Consider the following 22,631-nt stretch of genomic DNA (forward strand, 5'->3'; position numbering starts at 1 on the left):
TCGTGGATCTGCTCCTATCTATAAGAAGCCAGGGAGAAGAAGAGGGCACATGATGGATTTACAGTTCAATGGAGCCAGCCGCCTCATTTCGAGTGAGAGTTTCCAGGGGAGAATTGCTCCGACTGCCGTTTAGTTCCCGAGGAGGCAAGGGCGGTATTAGTCAGCTTGTGGTTTTCATCAGAACCAGGCTGGGATAATATTTACTTACACATTTTTTTTTCTGGTGTTTCTAATTTGCCATACACACTGACGCAGGCGTACTGGCGAGGTTTGCGCAGTCCTTGGGAGCCCGCAGTTACACTGAGTTGATGGCAAACGGCGCGGAGATTGAGTCAGAGGCGGCAAGGAGGCAGCAGGATGATGGGGGAGAGAGAGTCCGCTTGCACATCCTGACCCTCAGTGTGCGCTTGTGACCGAGCTGCATCATGTCAGCCAACTCGAAATTACCGGAGGGCGCAGCCTGCAAGGCAAAGGTAAAAGAACAGATCAAGACTATTGTAGACGATTTGGAGTTAGTCCTGGGCGATTTAAAGGACGTGGCTAAAGAACTGAAAGAGGTAAGGAATGTTTAGGGGGGGGGGGAAAAAAAACTAGCAAATATGAATTTTCCAACGGGGACAATGAAACATTTGGGGGGAACTCATTTATTGAGTGTGAGGAAGTGGGCGAGGGAGCAACAACTGTTAGAATATCTGCCACCTCAGGAAATGTTGCCTAACTGCACCAGATTACAAGACAGCTCTACATTTTCAAACTTGTAAAGACCCCCTTCCCTTCGGAGAAAACTGGAATTCTCGCCACCGGTAGTATTTTGCCACAGGGCTCTGAGGAACTAACAGGCTGTTCCAATGTCAGTCCACCCGCGCACGCCTGGCAAAACAAAACACTTCAGAACAACTTGTCTTCCGAATGAGACGTTCGCACACTCTGACCCAGCCTTGTTAGTGTTCAAGCGTGATGGAATATTCACTTTTGGAGTCAGATATATGTCAACTAATCCCCCGAATGCCTCTCATCGATCTAGTAATTAATTTACAGAATTCCATAATTTATGACACTGCCGGATGATGCCACCGGGAATAGCTGAATCAGGATAATAATGTATTGTCAAAATCGGCCAGTATGAAGTCTGTGTCATCCTATCTCTAACAGTTATACATATGAATTTAGTTCACGTAAATGCACATACAATCTGATTTCTAATATTTTCCTTTAGAAGGCAGTATTCCTGCATAAATTAATCTCGCTCACAAATCTAAAACTCATTCTTCACCGCGCAATACACTGGAATAGCTGGCTGTACTCCCATGGTCTCAGCGAGCACTGAAGTCATCTATTAAAGGTCGTGATTAAACACTTTGATATGATACATGATGTAACAGTTTTATTCTAAACTGCCACAACAACGCCAGTATTCTCTTGCCGCGGGTTATGGGGGGGTGGGGGGGATTTCATTTCAGCTGAAAAATCACAAATGAGCTAAAGTGTTGGCATTCCTTTTTTTCATTTTTGCGATGATTTTAATCCGTATTAATTACTTGTCAGCCTTTGATTCACTTTACTACCACTCATGTTAACAGCACAAGGGAAAAATTCTGAAGGTAAAGCCGTTCAGCAGCAATGGATCAAAGGGCGCCTGCTGTCCACCTTGGGCTTTTGTGAGATTGCTGTTGCACTATCGTCCGAATCCTTTCATGGTCCTTTGGACGATTTTTGGTGATACGATTGGTTCAATGCATTTGCCTTGTCATGTGGAATAACACATGGTATGAATTTTAGAATAAGGACTGTTTGGTAGCGAATTAGTATGCATGCAGTCTCCAGTTGGTTTGGGGACCACATGTGATTAAAGAACATTAAAACCCCGAACTGCCAATGGATCCGGATACATCTGGAGTTCATTGCAGACCAGCTATTCTTTAGCATAATGTACATTTGATACATTAATGCACCCACTTTTCTCCAGTTATTTAAAATGGGCTGAATCATGTCAAAGGACGTTTACTGCGGGTCAGAGAGTAGATTCAAATGAACAGGCCTGTGAAAATTGCAGCAGGGATGTTAAAGGGGCAAGATTACAATGAAACAATCTGTATGAAATAACATGCAGCTGACAAAAATAGTATTTTATGAATCTACAGGAGGTCTAAAGTACCTTGAATGTTTTGTGTGCATAAACAATTGACACCATATTCTTAAGTAGTTCTTACATGCCCCCTGTACATTAAGTAAATGGGATTCCTTATAATTAAACTGGGTAAGCTTTGTGAATATATTTAATGTAATATATTTAGTATATATAATTTAGTAAAAAATAGTTGAGACATTTGTTTTGCTCAGCAGTCCTGTTTTTATTGACTAGTATATGAGCTACGATATTCTCTTGTATCGTTCAGTAAATTCAGATATCACGGCTTGAGACTTCACTTGATTTATTATGAGAGTCTATTGTTCATTATTGTACACAAATTCTACAGCAAAATAAAAACACAAACAGAATACAATGAGAAAACATTGCTAATCACTGAATAACTTATTGTTAATGCTTTGGGGATAAGTTGTTTTCGATCGGTTGGTGTGCTTTTTATGCTTGAGCCTTTTTGAGCTCTGAGTGAACAGTACTGTAATAAACTCATCTTTGTACATCATGCATACATTCATACATTGGGACATTTTACTACCTTAAAGAGGCTATATAAATGCAAGTTCTTTTTGTTGTGATTGTATACAGCCAGTTGACTATTTTTAATAATTCTAATTGACTTAAATTTATTTCATGATGCAGCCAAGAGTAGAAATGAACTGTGAATCTCTTTTCACCACACTGTGTTTGAGGCTAAAGTAGTAATTGTGTAAAAAGACTGCAAAATATCATTACATAACATAATGCAAATAATTTTTTTTTCTTTTTTTCTGCCTTTTGTTTTCCAAATTTTTTTTTAAATGTTTCTTTAGGTTTTGCAACTTCTTCAAATTTCTGTGCTATGATTCTCAAGATTTGGAGTTATCACAATGGAGAGGAAACACAAAATATAATTGCAAACTTTATCATAATTTATGAGGAGCCCATTAACAACTTAGTTACATTTCTGTTGTCTTTTCTCAATTATGTTGAACATGTTTAAGTTCAGTATTAGTGTTATACATCTGAAGTAATCTAAAAATAAATGTTAGAATGTCCTAGGTGGCAATATATTTCAGTTAGTCATGTTTTAGTTAAATGATTTTAATAGATGATAAAGATTTTCCTCAAATTAAATTCACTTCTTTATGCTTTAAATTAGAACACTGTCAATTTAATTCCAATATTTGTACATTTTTTGTAGCATAAAAAAGTCTGTATAGTTTTGGTTGTTTTAATTCTAGGTTTAAACCTTCAATGGTTTTCAATTAGCCAAACTCATTGTTATGCTTCAGGACATGGTAACTTAATTCTGTAAATAGACTGATTTCACTTAAAATATTTTCTGCTCAAAACATAACTTTAATTACTCCTTGTTGACAGACGTATTTAAGTGCATAGCTTTAATATGTTGGTTAAGCATCCAAATCATTAATTGATTTGTCAACCTTTATCAAGAAAGACTTTCCAAAGGAAATGCGAAGAAACATAAAATAAATCAATCATCAATAACAGTTGATGATAACTCTACAGTCATGTTCATATCCAAATTCTTTCACTGTGGGACCAAGCTCCATATACTTTCAAAAGCATCTCCATTGCTGGAGTATACATCAGTGCTTTAGTTGAAAAATTCAAAAGGTGCTCAACTAAATATATGGTTTGAAAATCATTGGGCCTGCTCCCACTGATAACATGCCGTGACTGTAACATCATAGGACATACTGTTGGACATTTTGGAACTGAAGAGTGATCAGATATGATTTTCACAACTAGAGGATATCTTTAAAAAAAAAATTATTGGCCAAACTTGCTGTGATCGCTATAAGCTTGTTATGATCAACATGTTCCAATCTTCAGTTGCTAAGTACCCCAGACTCATCTCTGAAATCTTCAAAATGAACATATTCTGGACTTTCCTTTCAAATACTGTAACTCAAAGTGCTGTCCAAACAAATTTTGTTTTATATGTGATAACGTAATTGTCACTACTGAAATCCCATTTGTGTAGATGAGAAACATAGTCTCAGTCTTGATTAAGGGTTTATCTTGCCACATTAGTAACTGAGTAATTAAGAGCAATTTAGCATTTAAGAGAAATCATGTGATGATACTTCATGTTGTTCTGTGTGGTTGATTTGACCTCTCAGTACATGGGGCAGCTAGCAATATTCATGTGATGCTAAAAATGGGATTCAAAGACAGAATTACTATGAGAGGCAAACTCAATAATTTTCTAGTATGTGCACATTGTGTCAAGTTGTGGGCTGCTAACTTAACAACTCCTAAACCATTTCAAAATGATCTGTTCCACAAGAAGACTATTGTTTAACTGAAGCATGCAAACATTCACTAGGTTGATCCCGGATATGGAGGGATTTTCTTATGAAAAGACGTTGAGTAGGTTGGGCCTGTTCTCATTGGAATTTAGAAGAATGAGAGGCAACCTTATTGAAACATGTAAGGTTCTTAAGGGGCTTGACAGGGTGGATGCTGAGAGGTTGTTTCTCCTTGTGGGAAAGTCTAGGACTAGTGTACGTAATCTCAGAGTAAGGGGTTGCCGATTTAGACAAAGATGAGGAGGAATTTCTTCTCTCAGAGAGTAGTGAATCTGTGGAATTCTTTACTGCAGAGGGCTGTAGAGGCTGGGTCGTTGTGTATATTCAAGGCTGAGATAGACAGATTTTTAATCAGTAAGAGAATCAAGGGCTATGTGGAAAAGGCAGGAAAGTGGAGTTGAGGATTATCAGATCAGCCACGATCTCATTGAATTGTGGAGCAGATTTGATGGGCCGAATGGCCTACTTCTGCTCCTACATCTTATGGTCTTATTACACTGGGTGTCACTGGACAGTTTGGTGCATATTGAATGCACAAGATATTTGTTTCAATAAAATGACATGACTTTAAAGATCTGTGGTTCTTGCCCATGAAATGTGTAATATTTTCCACATCTTTGCCCAGTCGATAGATGTCATTGATGTTTCTGATGACATGGATGTTCATGAAACCTTTAAGGTTATTATCTCACAAAAGCTATATGTTAAAAAATCAGGACATAAAAATGTCTTTGTCTTACAAAGAAATGGGAGAAATACTGTGATTTGAGTCCATAAAGGCTGTTTAAGTACAATAGAAACATTGGGCAGAATTTACTGCAGGCAATGGGGGTCTCGCCTGTTGGCTGAAAAGCCGGCAAGAGCTTTTTTCGGAAGGCCCAATTGTCAATCAGGCATTTAATTGGGCAGCTGTGGACCTTCCCTGGGATCAACGATCCTGCAGGCAGAAATCCACTCTCTCAGCTGCCAGCCAATGAAAGGCATGAGCAATGTCTCCTGTTGGTAATGCAGCCACCTGAAGTCAAGGATCGCCAAGGGATTCAGGCCACAGGAGAGTGATGGCAGGAGGGGTATCACAGAGTAGAGGTCATGAAGGAGGGTTGGGGAGGGGGTCAGCAGCAAGGGCAGGGGATGGCTCTCAGAGGGCCCATCCTAGCCTTTCCTGATGCCAGGTCCCATGATCAGACACTGAGTGCCTTTGAATGAGAGACCCCCCTGGAAGCCTGCAAGCAACACTGACAGAGCTTGCTTTTCAGGCTTCCCATATGGCTAGTCCACAGCAGGATGAATACCTGTGGTGCAGGGTGAGGCCCTTAACTGGAAATTCATTGGTCACTTAAGGGCCTCAGTTGGTGACAGAACGGGAAGGCCGTCCATGAGCCTTCTGGCCACAGGCCTAAACTGGACAGAGGCAAAAAGGCAGTGGAGTCCACACCTGTTGCCTTTCTGTTCAATTAAATGCATCCCCCCCCGCCCTCCCCCCCCCCTACCCCCAGTACCAAATTTGCCACGGTGGAGGGCATTAAATTCTGCCCATAGGAGTGAAGTTGATGACTGGTTTTAAAATAGAATTGGTACAGTATCTGGTGCAATCAAAAAGCTAAATAAAATTTGTAAGAAGTACAATGTTAAGTTTGATAAAATTCCCGATTGGATATTGTTTTGGACTCTAAAATGTTGATGTTCTATAGCTACCTTCATTATTTCTTTTGGAGGTGGGTAGATGAAAAATTGGGAAACATTTGATCACTTATTTCATTGAAAGAATTTCCCATGGGAAGATGAAAACATTTGTTTTTCATTTGTTCTTGGCAAGGTTGCATTTACTGCCCATCCCTAGTCACCCTGAGAAGGTGCAGATGGGCCTTCTTATTGAACAATTGCAGTCCATCTGCTGCTGGTTCTCCCACAATAGTATTAGGTAGTGACTTCCAGGATATTGAACCAGCTAACATGAAGAAACAAAAATATACATCCAAGTCAGAATGACATGTGACTTGAGGGTACCTTAGAATTTTTCTTTGGTTTGTCTCTGCATAATGAGCCAACAATGCCCATCTTCATCTTTTTGGCAAAGTTGTAATGGGAATGTCCCCATCAGCTAAACTTATGGTTGATAATGGATGTAACTGAGAGACCCTGTTCTGTTCTTTAAAAAGCTGATAAAAGTTCTGTTGTTTGAATGAATGGAATATGTACCTGGACTGAATTTGTCTGCCTCACGAAACTTGTGTACTACATCTCACATTGTAGCTATGGGCCTTTGACGGTGACTTCTATTCTTCCATTCCAGTAAAAATACCATCTAGATTAGATAATGAGAATGGCTACTGACACAGCAAAATGAGAAAGATGAGCAATCACTGACAATCTTGTTCGGAGGCTTGTTCAATGTAGTGATATTCAGATTTTTCTGAGTAAAAGGAGAAGAGATGAATGACACTCTTGTGTTGGTAAGGAATCAGCACAATAAAAAACCTGTACAGTAGTCTACCTTCAGAATTTTCTGTCTTGATGTGAGTCCCGAAATGATTGTTAGTCCTGGATGTATGACATGGAGGATAGTTGCCCTGGATTTGAACCATTTTTGCATGCGCAGTGACTTGCTAAAATATCGGTGTGTATCCATTTTTTACCAAAGCATTTGAAAAGAAAATTTGACATGTTGAATACATTTTCTTGAAGATTTTAAAGAAACTCAAGTGTCATTTTCTTTTTTCAAGAAGAGTATTTATAAATTTGTCATTAACTGGTGATACAGTTCTATGTGCCACATCATGCTCAATAGGGGCATACGTACCTCATGCAACTTTCATTACTTACTGGAAACTTAATTTCAATTTTCATTATTATGTAAAGGAAGAACACTGTCCAATATACCTGATTAAATATGATTATTGTTGCAACTTAATGAAACATTGCACATATAGAGCTGCCAGTTACCTTCAATTGTGCCTTTCTGGCAGCACCGTTTTTGCTGTATTCCAGCACGTTCTGTTCAAGTTACTTTCTTTTTTCAGCCTGGTAACATTGCTGGTTGTTAACCATAGACTGACAACACAGTGCATAAATATATAGACCAAGCAAATTAATATATGCATATAAAGGACTCAGCCTATTGGATTTGTAAAAAAAGCTTTGGAAAAAATTAGATCGTTGACTGTCTCTCTGTTGAATTTGTTTGTGTAATATTATCCCTTCAATGAATAGGCTGAACTAAAGAAGTAAGGTTTTTAGTTGTGATTCCACCAGTCCTTAAAAACATTTACTCCCATCCTTAGATGTGCAAAGGAAAAACTTCATAAAGAAGTGCAATTTTGAAAAAATGTTTGCAGCTTTTTTTTTCATTTGTTCACAACTAAACAATGAAAGTAAAAGCAAAATACTGCAGATGTTGGAAATCTGAAAAAAAACCCAAAATGCTGGAAAAACTCAGTAGCTCTCAGCAGCATCTGTGGCGAGAGAAACAAAGTTAAAATTTCAAGTCCATATGACTCCTCTTCAGAGTTAAACAATGAAAATGGTGTGAATCATGTCAAAATGTGCAATCCCCTCTCACATATCAGGGGTACATTTGTGCCTTCTAGCATGTCCTTCATCATTCATGTTCCATCCATTAAAATTAAAGGCCAGAAAAATGTGAGTAGTGAATGATCAAATCACCAATTACACCCCCAGTAAGTGAGACTCCACACCAGGCCTGCTATTCTGTAAACTGACACTAGTGATTTTACCAGAGCAAAAATAATCCACAGCTCTTCTGGTCCAAAGATGAATTTGGCAAAATAGTTTTCCTTATAGAGATACTAACACTTTAAGATATGCCACAAATCTAATCTTTACTGCCACTATCCCATTTTATAATCCCTTGCAATGTGTGATGTGAGAAGTAGTTATAAATAACTGATGGTTTAGAAAGTGATATCAAGTAAGACAAATTTAATGGTAATGTCAGTGTAGACATGATCCACATGAGATCCACTTTATGAAGTAGCTTTAGCAATTTAGGAATGGCACATGTGAAGACTTAACAAACTTGCTTGATTTATTGGTGAATCCTGATATCTAATGTCCATTTATAAGCTGTAATGGTTGCTTTGAATGTCAGCTCTGTGAATGCAAGTAAATGTTTTAATGCTTTGGTATTTATTTGCTAATTTATTTGTTTAATGAAAAATCAATTGAGATGTTCTGGTAGCTGCAGTTTTGGGCTGTCGTTCACATTTCATTCCTGATGCGTGTTTATTATCAGGTTTTCTCTGAGGGATTAATTTGTCATTTTTGGCTGGTTCATTAAAGAAAAGGGCGGTAAGCTGCCTGAGTGCTCTTTCTTCACTTACTCACAGTGTTCAACTGTGTCCCCCAGCAGCTCTACTAAGCATTCGTTAATATGTCTGAAGCAGTAAACATTTTCCCCCTAAGAAACCCGGAGAATAACATGAACACAGTTACCTTATTTGAATAAAAAAAAAGAACAGTGGCACAGCTTTGAAAATGTGATTTGTTGAATGAGGGGCCATCACAGTCACAGACAATTAATGAAACTAAGGTTCTATAAAAGCCTTCGCTGCTGTTGCTGAATATGTAGTATTATAAAATATCCTTTGCCTTTGCTTTTTGCTAGGTAATTTTATATTGCATTAAAAATAGAAAACACTGGAAAATTTTTCACAGAACAAGTAGTTAGGGTTTGGAATGCACTGCCTGGAAGTGTGGTGGAGGCAGGTTTAATTGAGGCATTCAAGAGGGCATTGGATGATTATCTAAATAGAAACAATATGCAGGGTTACGGGGAAAAGGCAGGAGATTGGCATGAAGTTAAAATGCTCAGAGAGCTGGTGTAGACACGATGGGCCGAATGGCCTCCTTCTACACCGTAACAATTCTGTGAGTTTGTGAAATACTCAGCAGGTCAAGCAGCATCTATGGAGAAACAAAGTCAACACTTCAGGTCAATAACCTTTCATCAGAATTGAAAAAATGTTATAAGATTTAACAGCATTTAAACATATACAGAAGCAGGACATGGGAGGAGGGGAGCAAAGAACAAAAGGGAAGATCTGTACTTGGGTGGAAGGCAGGAGAGATTAAATAACAAAAGAGTGATGGTGCAAGGCAAAAAGAAATGATAATGAGAGAAGTAAAGAAACAGAATGTGTGCCTAGAGGAGGTCTAATTGGGAAAGCAGAATCATTATCAACACTTGCTATCTGAGAAAATGGAACAGAGATTAGTTATGACTGAAACTCAGAGTCCAAAAGGTTGTAAAGTCCTTAATAAAAAGATGAGGTGCTGCTCCTTGAGTTTCATCGGAAGAGTGTAGGAGGCCAAGGGGCAGAAGGCACATGTGATTAGGATAGAGAAATTAAATGACAGGTGACTATCACGGTCAAGGTCATGCTTGTGAACTGAACAGAGGTGTTCCACAAAGAGGCCACCCAATCTGCATTTGTCTCCACAATATAGAGGAGAATGCATTATGAGCAGTGAAGGCAATATGATAAATTGAAACAAGTACAAATAAATTGCAGTTTCACCTCGAAGGATTATTTGGGACCTAAGGTGGAGGAAGTGAGGAATTAAAGGGCAGGTGTTGCACTGCACTTGTCTGGGAAGGTGCTGTGGGAAGGTGAGGATTTGTTGTTGGTGATTGAATGGTGAACAGAACAGTCCCTTTGAATGCTGAAAGGGAAGGGGAGGAGAAGATGTGCCTGGTGAATCTATCATGCTGTAGGTGACAGAAATGGTGGTGGGTGATCCATTGACTGTGGAGGCTAGTAGGGTGGAAGGTGAAAATATGGGGAACCCTATCATGGTTCTGGGGGAAGGAGAGCATGTGAGAGCAGAATAACAGGAAATGGAATGGACACAGTCAAAAAGAAAGATTTACATGTATATAGTGTTTTACATGATCACCATGTCTCAAAGCACTTTATAGACAATTAATATTTTTGATGTGTAGTCATTGTTTTAATGTTGGAAATGTAGCAAAATTTGCATACAGCAAGGTCCTACAAGCAGCAATATGATAATGACCAGATAATCTGTTTGTGCGCTATTGATTGAGCATTGAATAATGGCCAGGACACTGGGCGAGGCTGCGATTAAACAACTCATCTGAAAATGATATGTCCAACTGTGCAGCACTCCATTAGTATTGCATTGGTGTGCCAGTCTTCATTTTGTGCTGAAGCACTGGAGTGGGACTTGAGCCTTGTGACTCAGAGATAAGGGTACTGCCAACTTAGTCACAGCTGACAAGGGCTGTCTATTGCAGTAGAGAGCAATCCTCGGCTAAGGAAGGCATATTGGAGGCACTGGTATGGAAGGTTGCGTTGTCCAAACAGATGCAATGGAAATGGAGAAACCAGGAGAATGGAATCAAGTCCTTACAGGAAGCTGAGTGGAAGGAAATGTAATCAAGGTAGGCATGAAAGTCATTGGGCTTGCAGTGGATATTGGTCTAAAACCTATCCCCAGAAATGAAGATAAAGAAGTTGAGGAAGTAAAGGAAAGAGTTGGAGATGTAACATGTGAAGGAGAGGAAAGGGTGGAAATGGGAAACAAATTTGATGATATTTTCCCATTTGGACCAAGAATGGGAAATGGTCTTGGTATAGTCATCAATGGACCAGAAAAAGGTGAAGGGGGGATCTGAATGTTTCCTATAAGCTAGAAAAGGCACGTATCGCTAGGATCCATACAGGTTTCCATGGAAAAAAATATTTTATTTGAAAAGCATGAGTGGAGTTAAAGGAGAAATTGTTCAGTATATGAATAAATTAAGCCAGGCGCAGGAGAGTTGGGTGGGCCTCCATTCAAGGAAGAAGCTGAGGGTCCTCAGGCTGTTCTGGTGGAGGATGGAAGTGTAGAGAGATCGGAGGTCATGGTTAAAAAGGAGATGATTAGGTCCTGGAAATTAAGGGCATCTGAAGAATTTCAGATGTACATCGAAGAGACTCGTCTAGAAGAGAAAATGTCAACAAACCAATTCTGTGGTCCAAGAACATCCGAAATGATGCGTCTACCAGAGCAGCCATGCTTGTGATTTTGGAAAGGAGGCAATGTTGATTGTGGTGTTGGGGGACTGTGAAATTGGAAGCTGTGGAGAGAAGATCTCCAGAGGAGGTGAGGTCACTGGCAGTCAGGGAAGTGACAGCATGATGTTTGCTGGTGGGGCTGTGGTCCGGGGGAGGTGGGAGGAGGTGCCGGAGAGAGTTGGTTTCAACTTCCAGTTGGTTTCCAATCAACAGCAGGGACACCCTTGTCATCAGGTATAATAATAATATTAGGGTGGACCTGAGAGAACAGGGTGCTGCAAGTTCAAAGGAAAATAAGTTACAGTGAGTGAGACGAGTAGCAAATTTGAGACAGCTGATGTCACTAAATCTGCTGACAAGGGTTTGCTGTTATTTGGAAAAACATGGATGCTAAACTTCAACCCTTGAACACTGTCTCCTACTTCCCCCTGGACTATGACCTCACCAACTAACATCAAACCTTCATTCTCCAGACTGTCGTTGACCTCATCTCCTCTGGGGATATACCCTCCATGGTCTCCAACCCCATACTTTCCCAACCCTGTGCAACCTACTTCCACCTCCTCCCCAAGGTCCACAAATATGACTGTTTTGGTAGATCCATTGTTTCAGCCTGCTCTCGCACTATGGAACTGATTTCTTCCTATATGAACTCCAGTTTTTTTCTCCTCTTGTCCAGTCTCTTCACACACACATCTGCGACTCTCCTGATGCCCCCCATCACTTCTTAACAGTTTTTGGTTTCCTGATCCTAACCATCCCCTTCTTGCCATGGATGTCCAATTCCACCACCCCCCTACCAAGATGGCCAAAGGGCCCTTGGCTTCTTTCTTGAACTGAGGCCCAAACATGCAGTGCTACCCTCCTCCATCTGGTTTAACCTGTTCTCACACTGAACATCTCTTTTGACTCTGCTCACTTCCTCTAAGTAAAGGAGTTGCTATGGGAACCCATATGGGCCCTGGCTAGATCTATCTTTTCATAGGATATATGAAGCATTCAAATTGCCCCCCTCACCTTGTTCCAGTACATTGGTGACTGTACTGATGCCATTCCCCAGTCTTGCCTTGAATTGAAAAATTTCATCAAATTTGCTTTTAGTTTCCACCTTCTCTCTCCTTCACATGGTCCTTCTCCAAATCTTCCCTTCCTTGACTTCTCTGTCTCCATTTCTGGGGATAAGCTATTGCCAATATCCACTGTAAGATCACTGGCTCCCACAGCTACCTTGACTACACTTCCTTCCACCCTGCTTCCTGACTTCCAGTCTCTGTTGCATCTGTTCTGATGATGTGACCTTTCATACCAGTGCATCTGATATGTCTTCCTTTTTGTTCAACAGAGATTTCTCCTCCATTGTGGCTGGCAGAGCCCTTGACTGTCTCTGTCCCATTTCCTGAGCTTTTGTTTTGTTGCCCCATCCCCTCCCCCCCATAAGCATGATAGGATTTCAATTATTCTCACCCTCCACCTGACTATCCTCCACAGTCAATAATCATTCTCCCCTATGTCTGCCACCTCTAGCGTTGTGCCATCATTAAACACATCTTTCCCTCCCTTCCCTTTCCAGCATTCCTAAGGACTAATTCCCTCTGTGACACTCTGATCCACCTGTCAATCATCCACAATACTCCTTCCCCATCTATAATGCAATCCTGTCCAAGCATAGGAAATGCAACATTTGCCTTGTTACCTCTTCCCTTCCCAACATCACAGGCCCCAAACACTCCACTCAAGGACCCAGCAATTTACTTGTACTACTTTCATTTTAATATTCTATAATATTCATTGTTCACAATGTGCTCATCTCCACAATGAGGAAACCAAACACAGATTGGGCGATTGCTTTGCGGATCACTTCAATTCAGTCTACAAGCTTAAACCAAGCTAATGATCTCCTGTAGTTTTAATTCTCTGCTTGGCTCTCACTTTGACCTCTCTGTTCCTGGCTTCCTACATTTTTGGAATGAAAATCAACATCAGCTGGAGGAACAGCACCTCATCTTTCAATTAGGCACTTCACAACCTTCTGGACTCAACATTGAGTTCAACAAATACAGTTCATAGCCTCTGCTCCCTTGTCCTTCAGGCAGCAGCTAATGATGATTCTGCTTTCGCATTTACATCTTCCCCCGAGCCATCATTGTTTCTTTACTTGTCCCATTGTCATCCCTTTTTGCTGGGGACCATCATCCCTTTCATAAATTGCTGTCCACACTATCACAGACCTTTCCTTTTGTTCTTTCCGTCATCCTTCCATGCTGCTACATTTGCTTAAAACCTGCTGCGTGTCTAACTTTTTTCAGTTCTGATGAAAGGTCAGTGACCTGAAACGTGAATTTTGTTTCTTTCTTGCTGAGTATTTCCAGCAATTCTGTTTTATTGCAGATTTCCAGCACCTGCAGAATTTAGGAAGGAAATTTTCCTTCATTGAGGGTCATATATGATGTAGTCTACTCTGTTAATGGCCTTTGCATTAGGAATCGTGTCCCAAATTCCCAGTGTGTGAAGATACTGAGTTCAAAAATTTAATGAGAAATGTGAAGATACTTCAAGTTGCAGGAAAAGTTGATAAAGAGGAACTTTACCTGATTAGAATACAAGTTATTTTTTGACATTGCTGTATATATATAAGACCTTTTAGAAATTCTGTAGTAGGTTTGAGTGACACTTATTATTGAGCAGACATGTTATTACTGTGTTCCTTCATCTTGTTGTCTGGAAGTTAATTCAATGCGACCTCCAGATATTTTGATACAAAAATGCTTGCAGAAATGTCAGGTTACAACATTTTCGTGATAGTTATTTCATACCTCTAGGCCCACTAATAAGCTCAAGTCCATCTAAGGCTAGAATATTGTTCCCATACCTAGGATCTTCTAACACCTTTCTGATACTACTGGACAGAGTACAAGAATAAACTTGTCATCTGATCAGCAATCTTTTCCTGCTTATTTGTACCCCTCTCAATCCTTGGCTAGGAAAGAGGAAATAAACAGTTATGGTCCTCTCCTGATTATCCAGCATATGTTGTGCAGAACGGTGTCAGATTTGGCTTTGATGTTCTTTGTAATCAATAAATCTGCTGACATTTACAGTCCAGGCTGTCACAAAATGGACACTTCGATGAGGTGCTAGAGAGATGCTGGCATAGAGCCGTACCTCAACGCGACTCTGAGGGAAAGCAAGAATTTTTTTTTAAAAAGGTAATAAATCTGTTGTGCATGATAGTGCAAAATTGTCCATTTTTTTGTTGCAATTTGAATTTTGAACAGCTTCTTTGTTTTGTTACAATCTCCGTAGAGATGGATTACATTTAAAAAGAAATTCAAACTTCCAGTTAATAGCTGAAAAGGATGACATAACAAGATTTCACATTTAAAACTTGTACTGTAACAAATGACTAAAACACCATGACTAAACACTATTTTTGTAGGCAACTTATGCTTTAAACTACAGAAAAGAATGTTTTGCTTTTCTACTTGTCACCCATCATATGATACACAGAATTACAGTCCTTATAGCAAACAGTTCACAGTTGTTCCCAGCTTCCAATGGGTTCCCATATCCCCCTTTTGCCGAGTAGTTACTTTGCATAACAGTCTCCAGGCACTTTCCTTATTTTCTGGAGAGTTTCCTGCATCAACTACCAGAAATAAGTCCTGTCCCAATGATCTTCCCCTTTGGTCACATCAAGATGAATCTCCTGGAATCCTTAGATGGCAGCAGGATGCATCTCAACTAGAGACTTATTCCACCCCCCCCCCCCCCCCCCCCCACCACCCCCCCCCCCCGCCCCCCCCAACTGTATCTGTCTGCAATAGTAGTTTGCAAAGTTAAGTAGCCTCTCCTCTCTGTTGACAACATAAAACTGCTGTCTGTCTGTGATTTTTTTTGATTTGCAGGGAAGCCTGTAGCCTGATCTCAAAAATGGTTTTCTCTGTGACAATGTCAAATACATTAGCATTGCATCCAGGGAGAAATGCTGATTGGTTCTTCTTAGTTATTCATTATTGCAGATATAAATGACAGTGTATTTATAAAGTCCTTGTTTAATTGCATTTATTGTGGCACTACCCTTCCAGCTGACATAGCGTATGTCCTTCACTAGCGCTGAATTATTTTCACTACATCCAGTAATGTTTGCACTAATTGGCCTAGAAGAAAGGGGCACCAAGAAGTTGCTCAGAAAAAAGTTCTGTTCTTTAAATTTCAATTTTTCTCAATTATGAAAACATTTACCAGTCCACTGTCCAATCCTTGGTCCAAGATCTCCCCTAACAACAGCTTAACATTGCACACTGGGGTCTAATGATGACTCTACATCTGTGGCTGCATTGAGGGATAATTAACACTAATGAATTTACCCTCTTGGAAATTAGACAGTGGGAAAGAGGTAGAGATGCAATGGAGCACATTTCTGTCTCCTCTAAATTCAGAAGGAAAACGATGAAATAGTGCAATTGTATTTAAAATATATGGCTTCGGATAGGGTGGGTGTATTTTGTCCCAAACACAGTCTGTGGCCAAAATGAGGTGAGTGTTCTCACAGCATCTGGTCCTCTTTTGATTGATTCCTCTCAGTGTGCTTGTGCCTTTTGTCATTGGCTTCAGCCTTTTAAACTTTCTGCCTCTGGATGATTGGAAAGACTGCTCTGTCATTGGTAGATTTAGGACACTGAGGGAATAACCTTCTACCAATCAGGAAGTAGTCTTTATCAGTTTCCTGCACCCAATAGGTTTAAAAGGTTTCTGCATTCCCTTCAGAAATTTTGGAGTGTTGACAGTGGCAGGGATTGTCAGGAGGCCAAATAGGTCATGGAAATGGAAGGTGAGCGCAGCAGGTAGCAGCAGTGAATGAAAGGCATTGGTGGTATAGATCAGATTGTATGATGAGGTGTGGCATACAATGATGGAGGGGGACTACGCTGGGTGGACAATGACAGTGGATGGCAGCAGTGCAGAGCAAATTAGACCAGGCAAGAAAATGGAAAGCACCAGGTGGAACCAACATAATGAGAAAAGGAAAAAGCAGCTCACAAAAAAGTGAGATTGAAGTTTCCAGCACAGCATTTGAATTTTTTATGAGGGTATATAGATTTTGTGATGTGTGGGTGTTTGATTTTTTTTATACAGTATATGGATGTGCGTTACACGAATGCTCATAACGAACATGGCGGTGCTATCAACACGCTCAGATTATGATCTTTAGAAGTATTTTGCTTAAATGCTATACATATGGAAATTGTTTATAAGATATCATGTTATACATGATTAATCATGATTCCACATAGCCCAGAAGCATTTTAATCATACATGGCCTACTCCCTGGTTGTGACACATGAGTCCCCAATGAGTTCTTTGAAGGAGTCACGTGCTGTGGATAAAGGGGCACCAGTGGATGTGCTACACTTAGATTTCCAGAAGGCATAAAGTGCCACATCAAAGGTTGTCTCAGAAAATAAAAGCTCATGGTGTAGGGGGTAACATATTGGCATGGATAGAAGATTGGTAGCTAACAGGAAGCAGAGAGTTGGCATAAATGGGTCTTTTTCTGGTTGGATGGAAGTGACAAGTGGTAGACCACAGGGACCAGTGCTGGGGCCTCAACCTTTTACAATTTATATCCATGACTTAGATGAAGGGAGACCAAAGGAATGGTTGCTAACTTTGCTGATGACACAAAGATAGCTAGCAAAGTAAATTGTGAAGAGGATATATGGAGGCTACTAAGTGATATAGATAGGTTAAGTGAGTGGGCAAAGATCTGGTAAATGGAGTATAATGTGGACAGATGTGAAATCATTCATTTTGGCAGGAAGAATAAAAAGGAAGCTTATTATCTAAATGGTGAGAGTTTGCAGAGCTCTCAGATTCAGAGGGATCTGGGTGTTCTAGTGCATGAATCACAATAGGTTAGTGTGCAGGTACAGCAGGTAACTAGGAAAGCTAATAGAATGTTATCATTTATTATGAGGCGAATTGATTACGAAAGTAGGGAGGTTATGCTTCAGTTGTACAGGACATTGGTGATACCACATCTGGAGTATTGTGTACAGTACTGGTCCCCTTATTTAAATAAAGATATAAATGCATTGGAAACAATTCAGAGAAGGTTTACTGGACTAATACCAGGAATAAGAGGGTTGTCTTATGAGGGAAGGCTGGACAGGTTAGGCTTGTATCCACTGGAATTTAGAAGAGTAAGAGGCGACTCAATTGAAACCTTTAAGATCCCGATGGGCCTTGACGGGATGGATGTGGAGAGGATGTTTCCTCTTGTGGGAGAATCTAGAACTTGGGGTCACTGTTTAAAAATAAGGGATTGCTCATTTAAGACATAGATGAGGAGACATTTTTTTTTTCTCTCAGAGGGTAATAAGTCTTTGAAACTATTTTCCTCAAAATGTGCTGGAAGCAGAGTCTTTGGATATTTTTAAGGCAGAGCTAGATATATTCTTTATTAAGGGGGTGAAAGGTTATCTGGGGTAGGCAGGAATGTGGGGTTGAGGTTACAATAAGATCAGCCACGATCTTTTAGAAAGGCAGAGCAGGGTCAAGGGGCCAAGTGGCCTACCCATGCTCCTACTTCGTATGTTCGTGTGTAATAAGTTGGACTCGACTGAATCAGGGTACAGATTTATTTTGTGAGAAATTACCTGCTCATGTAAAGATGTTCCAGTCATGTTGTACTTAGGAAGAACAGGGAAAAGCGAATGTTGTAGCTGTTGCTTACAGTTACTGAACAAATTAAACATTTTGCACCGTGTAACAGATGTTGGCAAGTGTAACAGATGCTGCGAATTTAACTTATCAAGGCTAGCTTAAAGCAAAACGTTAATGCTTACTGTGAATTCTCAGTTCAAAGGTGTTACAATTAATTACTTTATTAGATCTGTATAAAATAATAAATGCAACATCTAAGGTTTTAGTAGTGTGAGCATTTCTGAAGTAAGTAATTCAACTCACTGCAATCACTGGACCATTTTACTGACGAGTCTCAGTCATTTGTTATTTTTAATGGGAAATTAAGACCAATGGGATCTGAAATTGATAATTTCCGTTTGTTAACGTCAATTTATAAGGGCTGACTTAATCAAGCCCCACCTTGTGGGTTGATGCCCTCAGAATAAGCAAAAACTGATAATTGATAAATGAGCTTTTTCGTTCTCAGCCGTATAAGATGTTCTTAGGGAGGTACGATTCCCCGCCTGCTCTGAATTAGTCCATCTCACCAGAGATAATGATGGGTGCACCAATGTTGCCCCCTCGACTGGGTTGTGAAGAAGGAAATCATAAATGGTCTCCATGACTGATCGCTATTCAGTGACCCCCTGCTAGAAATTACACAGATGTAGTTTGGTAGTACAGAACTTGAATATTGATGAAAAGAGAAACATGTTGCCAAAACCTTTTGCTTTGCACTCATTGGGACAAACACAAGATTGCTAAATTTCAAACAATTTATACTACAGGAGGAAAGGGAGCTGATTGGTTGGCAAGTCGGCTCTGATTGGCCGAGGCATTGCCATGGAGAAAGCAATGGGGAACTATAAGCTCCCCAACCTCCTGGGTAATTCAAATGAGGTGGAATGGACAAAGGCAAAAGGAAGGTCTGTGATAAGGTGAGAGATGGGAGAGATTGAATGACAGAAGCTTTAGTCTTACAGGGCCAAAGGGAGTGGTAATGTGGCAAGAAAAGAAACAAAAACACAAAAGATGTGCCTCGAGCAGGTGTGCTACCGTAGCCACCCCTTGCTCAACTATTACATCCCTAACTCCTCCCAGTTATGGTGAAATCTCATTGACCTGAAATGTTAACTCTGGTTCTCTCTCCATAGATGCTGCCTGACCTGCTGAGTATTTCAAGCATTTTCTGTTTTTATTTCAAATTTCCAGCATCCATAGCACTCTGTTTTTTAAATATTTTGGAAATTCTGGTGGATCGTGTGCAGGACTTTTCCCCTGATCTTCTGACCCCTGCCATCGGGCTCAATGGGGGCCACACTGCATGGCAACACGTCTCTTGATTTGATTTTCCCCAAGCTACCAATTCTTGGCCAAAGGTTGGACTCTCAAAGCCTGATGGTCAATTGGATGCCTTCCAGCTTAAAAATGGCAGCAAATGCCATGGCAGGGTAATGAGAGAGAGGGCACTTCAGAATGGAGGCACCATCTCTCCAACTTTTTTGAATTTGAAATAAAAAATGGCCTATGCAGCCGGGGCATCACTGTGGCAAGTTGGGGGATAGGGGAGGAGTACGGGAGTCTTTCTACAGGCTGCCCTGCAGCAGCTGCTGCACCCAGGCAGGTAGGGGGGGCCTCTCAGTCTGCCTAGAGGGCTGTCTCGCCTTGCCACAAACCAACCCCCCCAGCATACCCCTCCACTCCCAACCAAGTCTGCCACCTGTAGGCTGCCTTTAGGCAGCTAAGCTGTCCCTGGCTACCTCCAGGAACCTGGAGGCTGACTGGAAAATCCAAGTCAGCCTCCTTCAGTTGGCCTTAAGGGATTCTTAATGACTTTAATCAGGCTGCGACCACCTCCCCCTCGTGCCCCCTCTTCAATCCCCACCAACCTGCCTCAGGGAAAATGTCCTTGGTGCTTGGAAACTGGCATGTCAATCAGTGATGCTATTTTCAGCATCCGCCAGCCTCTGTTCCTGGCCCCAGCAGCTGCTAAAAATCTGGCCCATGAATATTTGCCGATAAATTCAGAATGTGGAACCCCATGCCAGCCACAGTATTTCCAAGAAACAGCTTACTATTAACTGACACATTTTGGCTCAACAGAAATGTATTTATCCTAGGAATCGATAGCCCCAGGAGCTTTCCATGCCTTTCAATTCAAGCTTATTAGAAACCAAAGGAATGGCTAGCTGACCAAATATCTACCTGATAGAAATTTACATGTTCCACATAGAGACTTATATTTTACTCAATATTAATAACTACAATGAAGAAAAAGATTACTAACTTTCGCCTTCAAAAAAATTCAAATATATAGTGATTGAATAGTTCATTGGGCTAGAACAGTTTCATTTTATTAGCAAATCTAGTTCAGATGAATGGAATGAAAGCCTCCTTTCTGACAGCTATTAAAGAGCTTAAGTGAAATGCCCAATTCCCAGTGGGCAATGGTTTTACAGTCCAAAACTTCCAATAACTCAACACTAATGGTACTAATTAGAGAATATCACTCAGAAGCTATAGGATTCCTGTTGTTGGAAATGGAAATGTCAGGTTCGTGTAGTGACTAGGTTGAACTTGGTTTAAAGCACACAAGGTTTTGCCCCATTACATGCACGTTGTATCAAAATAGGCTGCTTTGTCATTTTTTGATGTTTTGTGCAATGTCCACCTCCATCAGAAATTTGCCTTGGGCAGTGGTGGTATCAGACCAGCCCCCTGATGCAATGGAACTGATTAGCAGGAGCTGCGTATGCTGGACAGCCAATCTGATACTGCCCATTTTGCACCACTGCCTGACATGAATGTCTACCTCTTCCTTTCTCACTCTCTCCCAAACTCAGACAGTGAAACCAATTCTAGTTTTAACTGATGCCACAGGTGAGATCGACTAACTCAGCCCCAGACTGGGAATTGACTGGGTGCTACTTTTAGCCACTAAGCAATCCCAAAAATAGAGACTGACTTGATGATTTTTCCTGGCACTGTAAGACCATAAGATGTAGAAGCAGAAGTAGTCCATCGAGTCTGCTCCGCCATTCAATGAGATCATGGCTGATCTGATAATCCTCAACTCCACTTTCCTGCCTTTTCCCCATAACCCATGATTCCCTTACTGATCTAAAACCTGTCTATCTCAGCTTTGAATATACTTAAAGACCCAGCCTCTACAGCCCTCTGCGATAAGCAATTCAACAGATTCACTACCCTCTGAGAGAAGAAATTCCTCCTCATCTCTGTTTTAAATAGGCGCCCCCTTACTCTGAGATTATGCCCTCTGGTCCTAGATTCTCCCACAAGGGGAAAGAACCTCTCAGCATCTATCCTGTCGAGCCCCTTAAGAATCTTATATGTTTCAATAAAGTCGTCTCTCATTCTTCTAAACTCTCATGAGTACAGGCCCAACCTACTCAGCCTTTCCTCATGAGAAAATCCCTCCATATCTGGGATCAATCTAGTGAACCTTCTCTGGACTGCCTCCAATGTCAGCATATCTTTCCTCAGATAAGAGGACCAAAATTGTTCATATTATTCTAGGTGTGGTCTAATTAGTGCCTTGTATAGTTTCAGCAAGTCTTCCCTATTTTTATACTCCATTCCCATTGAAATAAAGGCCAACATTCCATTTGCCTTCCCTATTACCTGCTGAACTTATATGTTAGCTTCTTGGGATTCGTGCACAATGGCTCCCATAACGCTCTGTGCTGCAGCCTTCTGCAGTCTTTCTCCTTTTAAATAATATTCAGGTCCTCTATTCTTCCTGCCAAAGCACATAACCTCACATTTTCCCACATTATATTGCATCTATCAAGTTTTTGCACACTCACTTAACTTGTCTGTAGACTCCTTGTGTCATCCTCACCACTTGCCTTCCCACCTATTTTTGTGTCTTCCGCAAACTTGGTGATAGTACATTCACTTCCTTCATCTAAATCATTAATATATACTGTAAATAATTGAGGCCCCAGTGCTGATCCCTGTGGCAGTCCACTAGTTACATGTTGCCATCCAGAAAATACCCCCCTATCCCTACTCTCTGTCTTCTTTTAGTTAGCCAATTCTCTATCCATGCTAATATACTAGCCCCAACACCATGGGCTCTTATCTTATTAAGTAGCCTTGTGTGCGGTACCTTATGGAACGCTTTTCGGAAATCCAAATATATTCCATCTACTGGTTCCCCTTTATCTATCCTGCTTGTTTCCTCCTCAAAGAATTCTAATAAATGTGTTAGGCATGATTTTCCCTTCATGAAGCTATGCTGACTCTGCTTGATTAGATTATGTACTTCTAAATGCTCTGCTATTACATCCTTTACAAAAAACTCCAACATTTTCCCAATGACAGATGTTAAGCTAACTGGCCTCTAGTTACCTGTTTTTTGTCTCCCTCCATTTTTGAATAAGGGTGTTATATTGGCCGTTCACCAATCCTCTGGGACTT

The 22,631-nt window shown here is 40.6% G+C and overlaps 1 protein-coding gene across 1 annotated transcript in view; it reads left to right on the forward strand.

Moving 5' to 3' along the window:
* The first annotated feature begins 225 nt into the window (after window positions 1-225).
* The window catches only part of prr16 (proline rich 16), a 318,647-nt gene continuing 296,241 nt past the window's right edge, over window positions 226-22,631 (forward strand). The window contains exon 1 of the mRNA XM_078566679.1: window positions 226-557. Within this exon, the coding sequence (XP_078422805.1) occupies window positions 426-557 (132 nt within the window). The 5' untranslated portion in view covers window positions 226-425. The remainder of the gene's footprint in view (window positions 558-22,631) is intronic.

The sequence above is a fragment of the Cetorhinus maximus genome, chromosome 2, assembly GCF_964194155.1.
Source record: "Cetorhinus maximus chromosome 2, sCetMax3.hap1.1, whole genome shotgun sequence".
NCBI classification, from domain to species: Eukaryota; Metazoa; Chordata; class Chondrichthyes; order Lamniformes; family Cetorhinidae; genus Cetorhinus; species Cetorhinus maximus.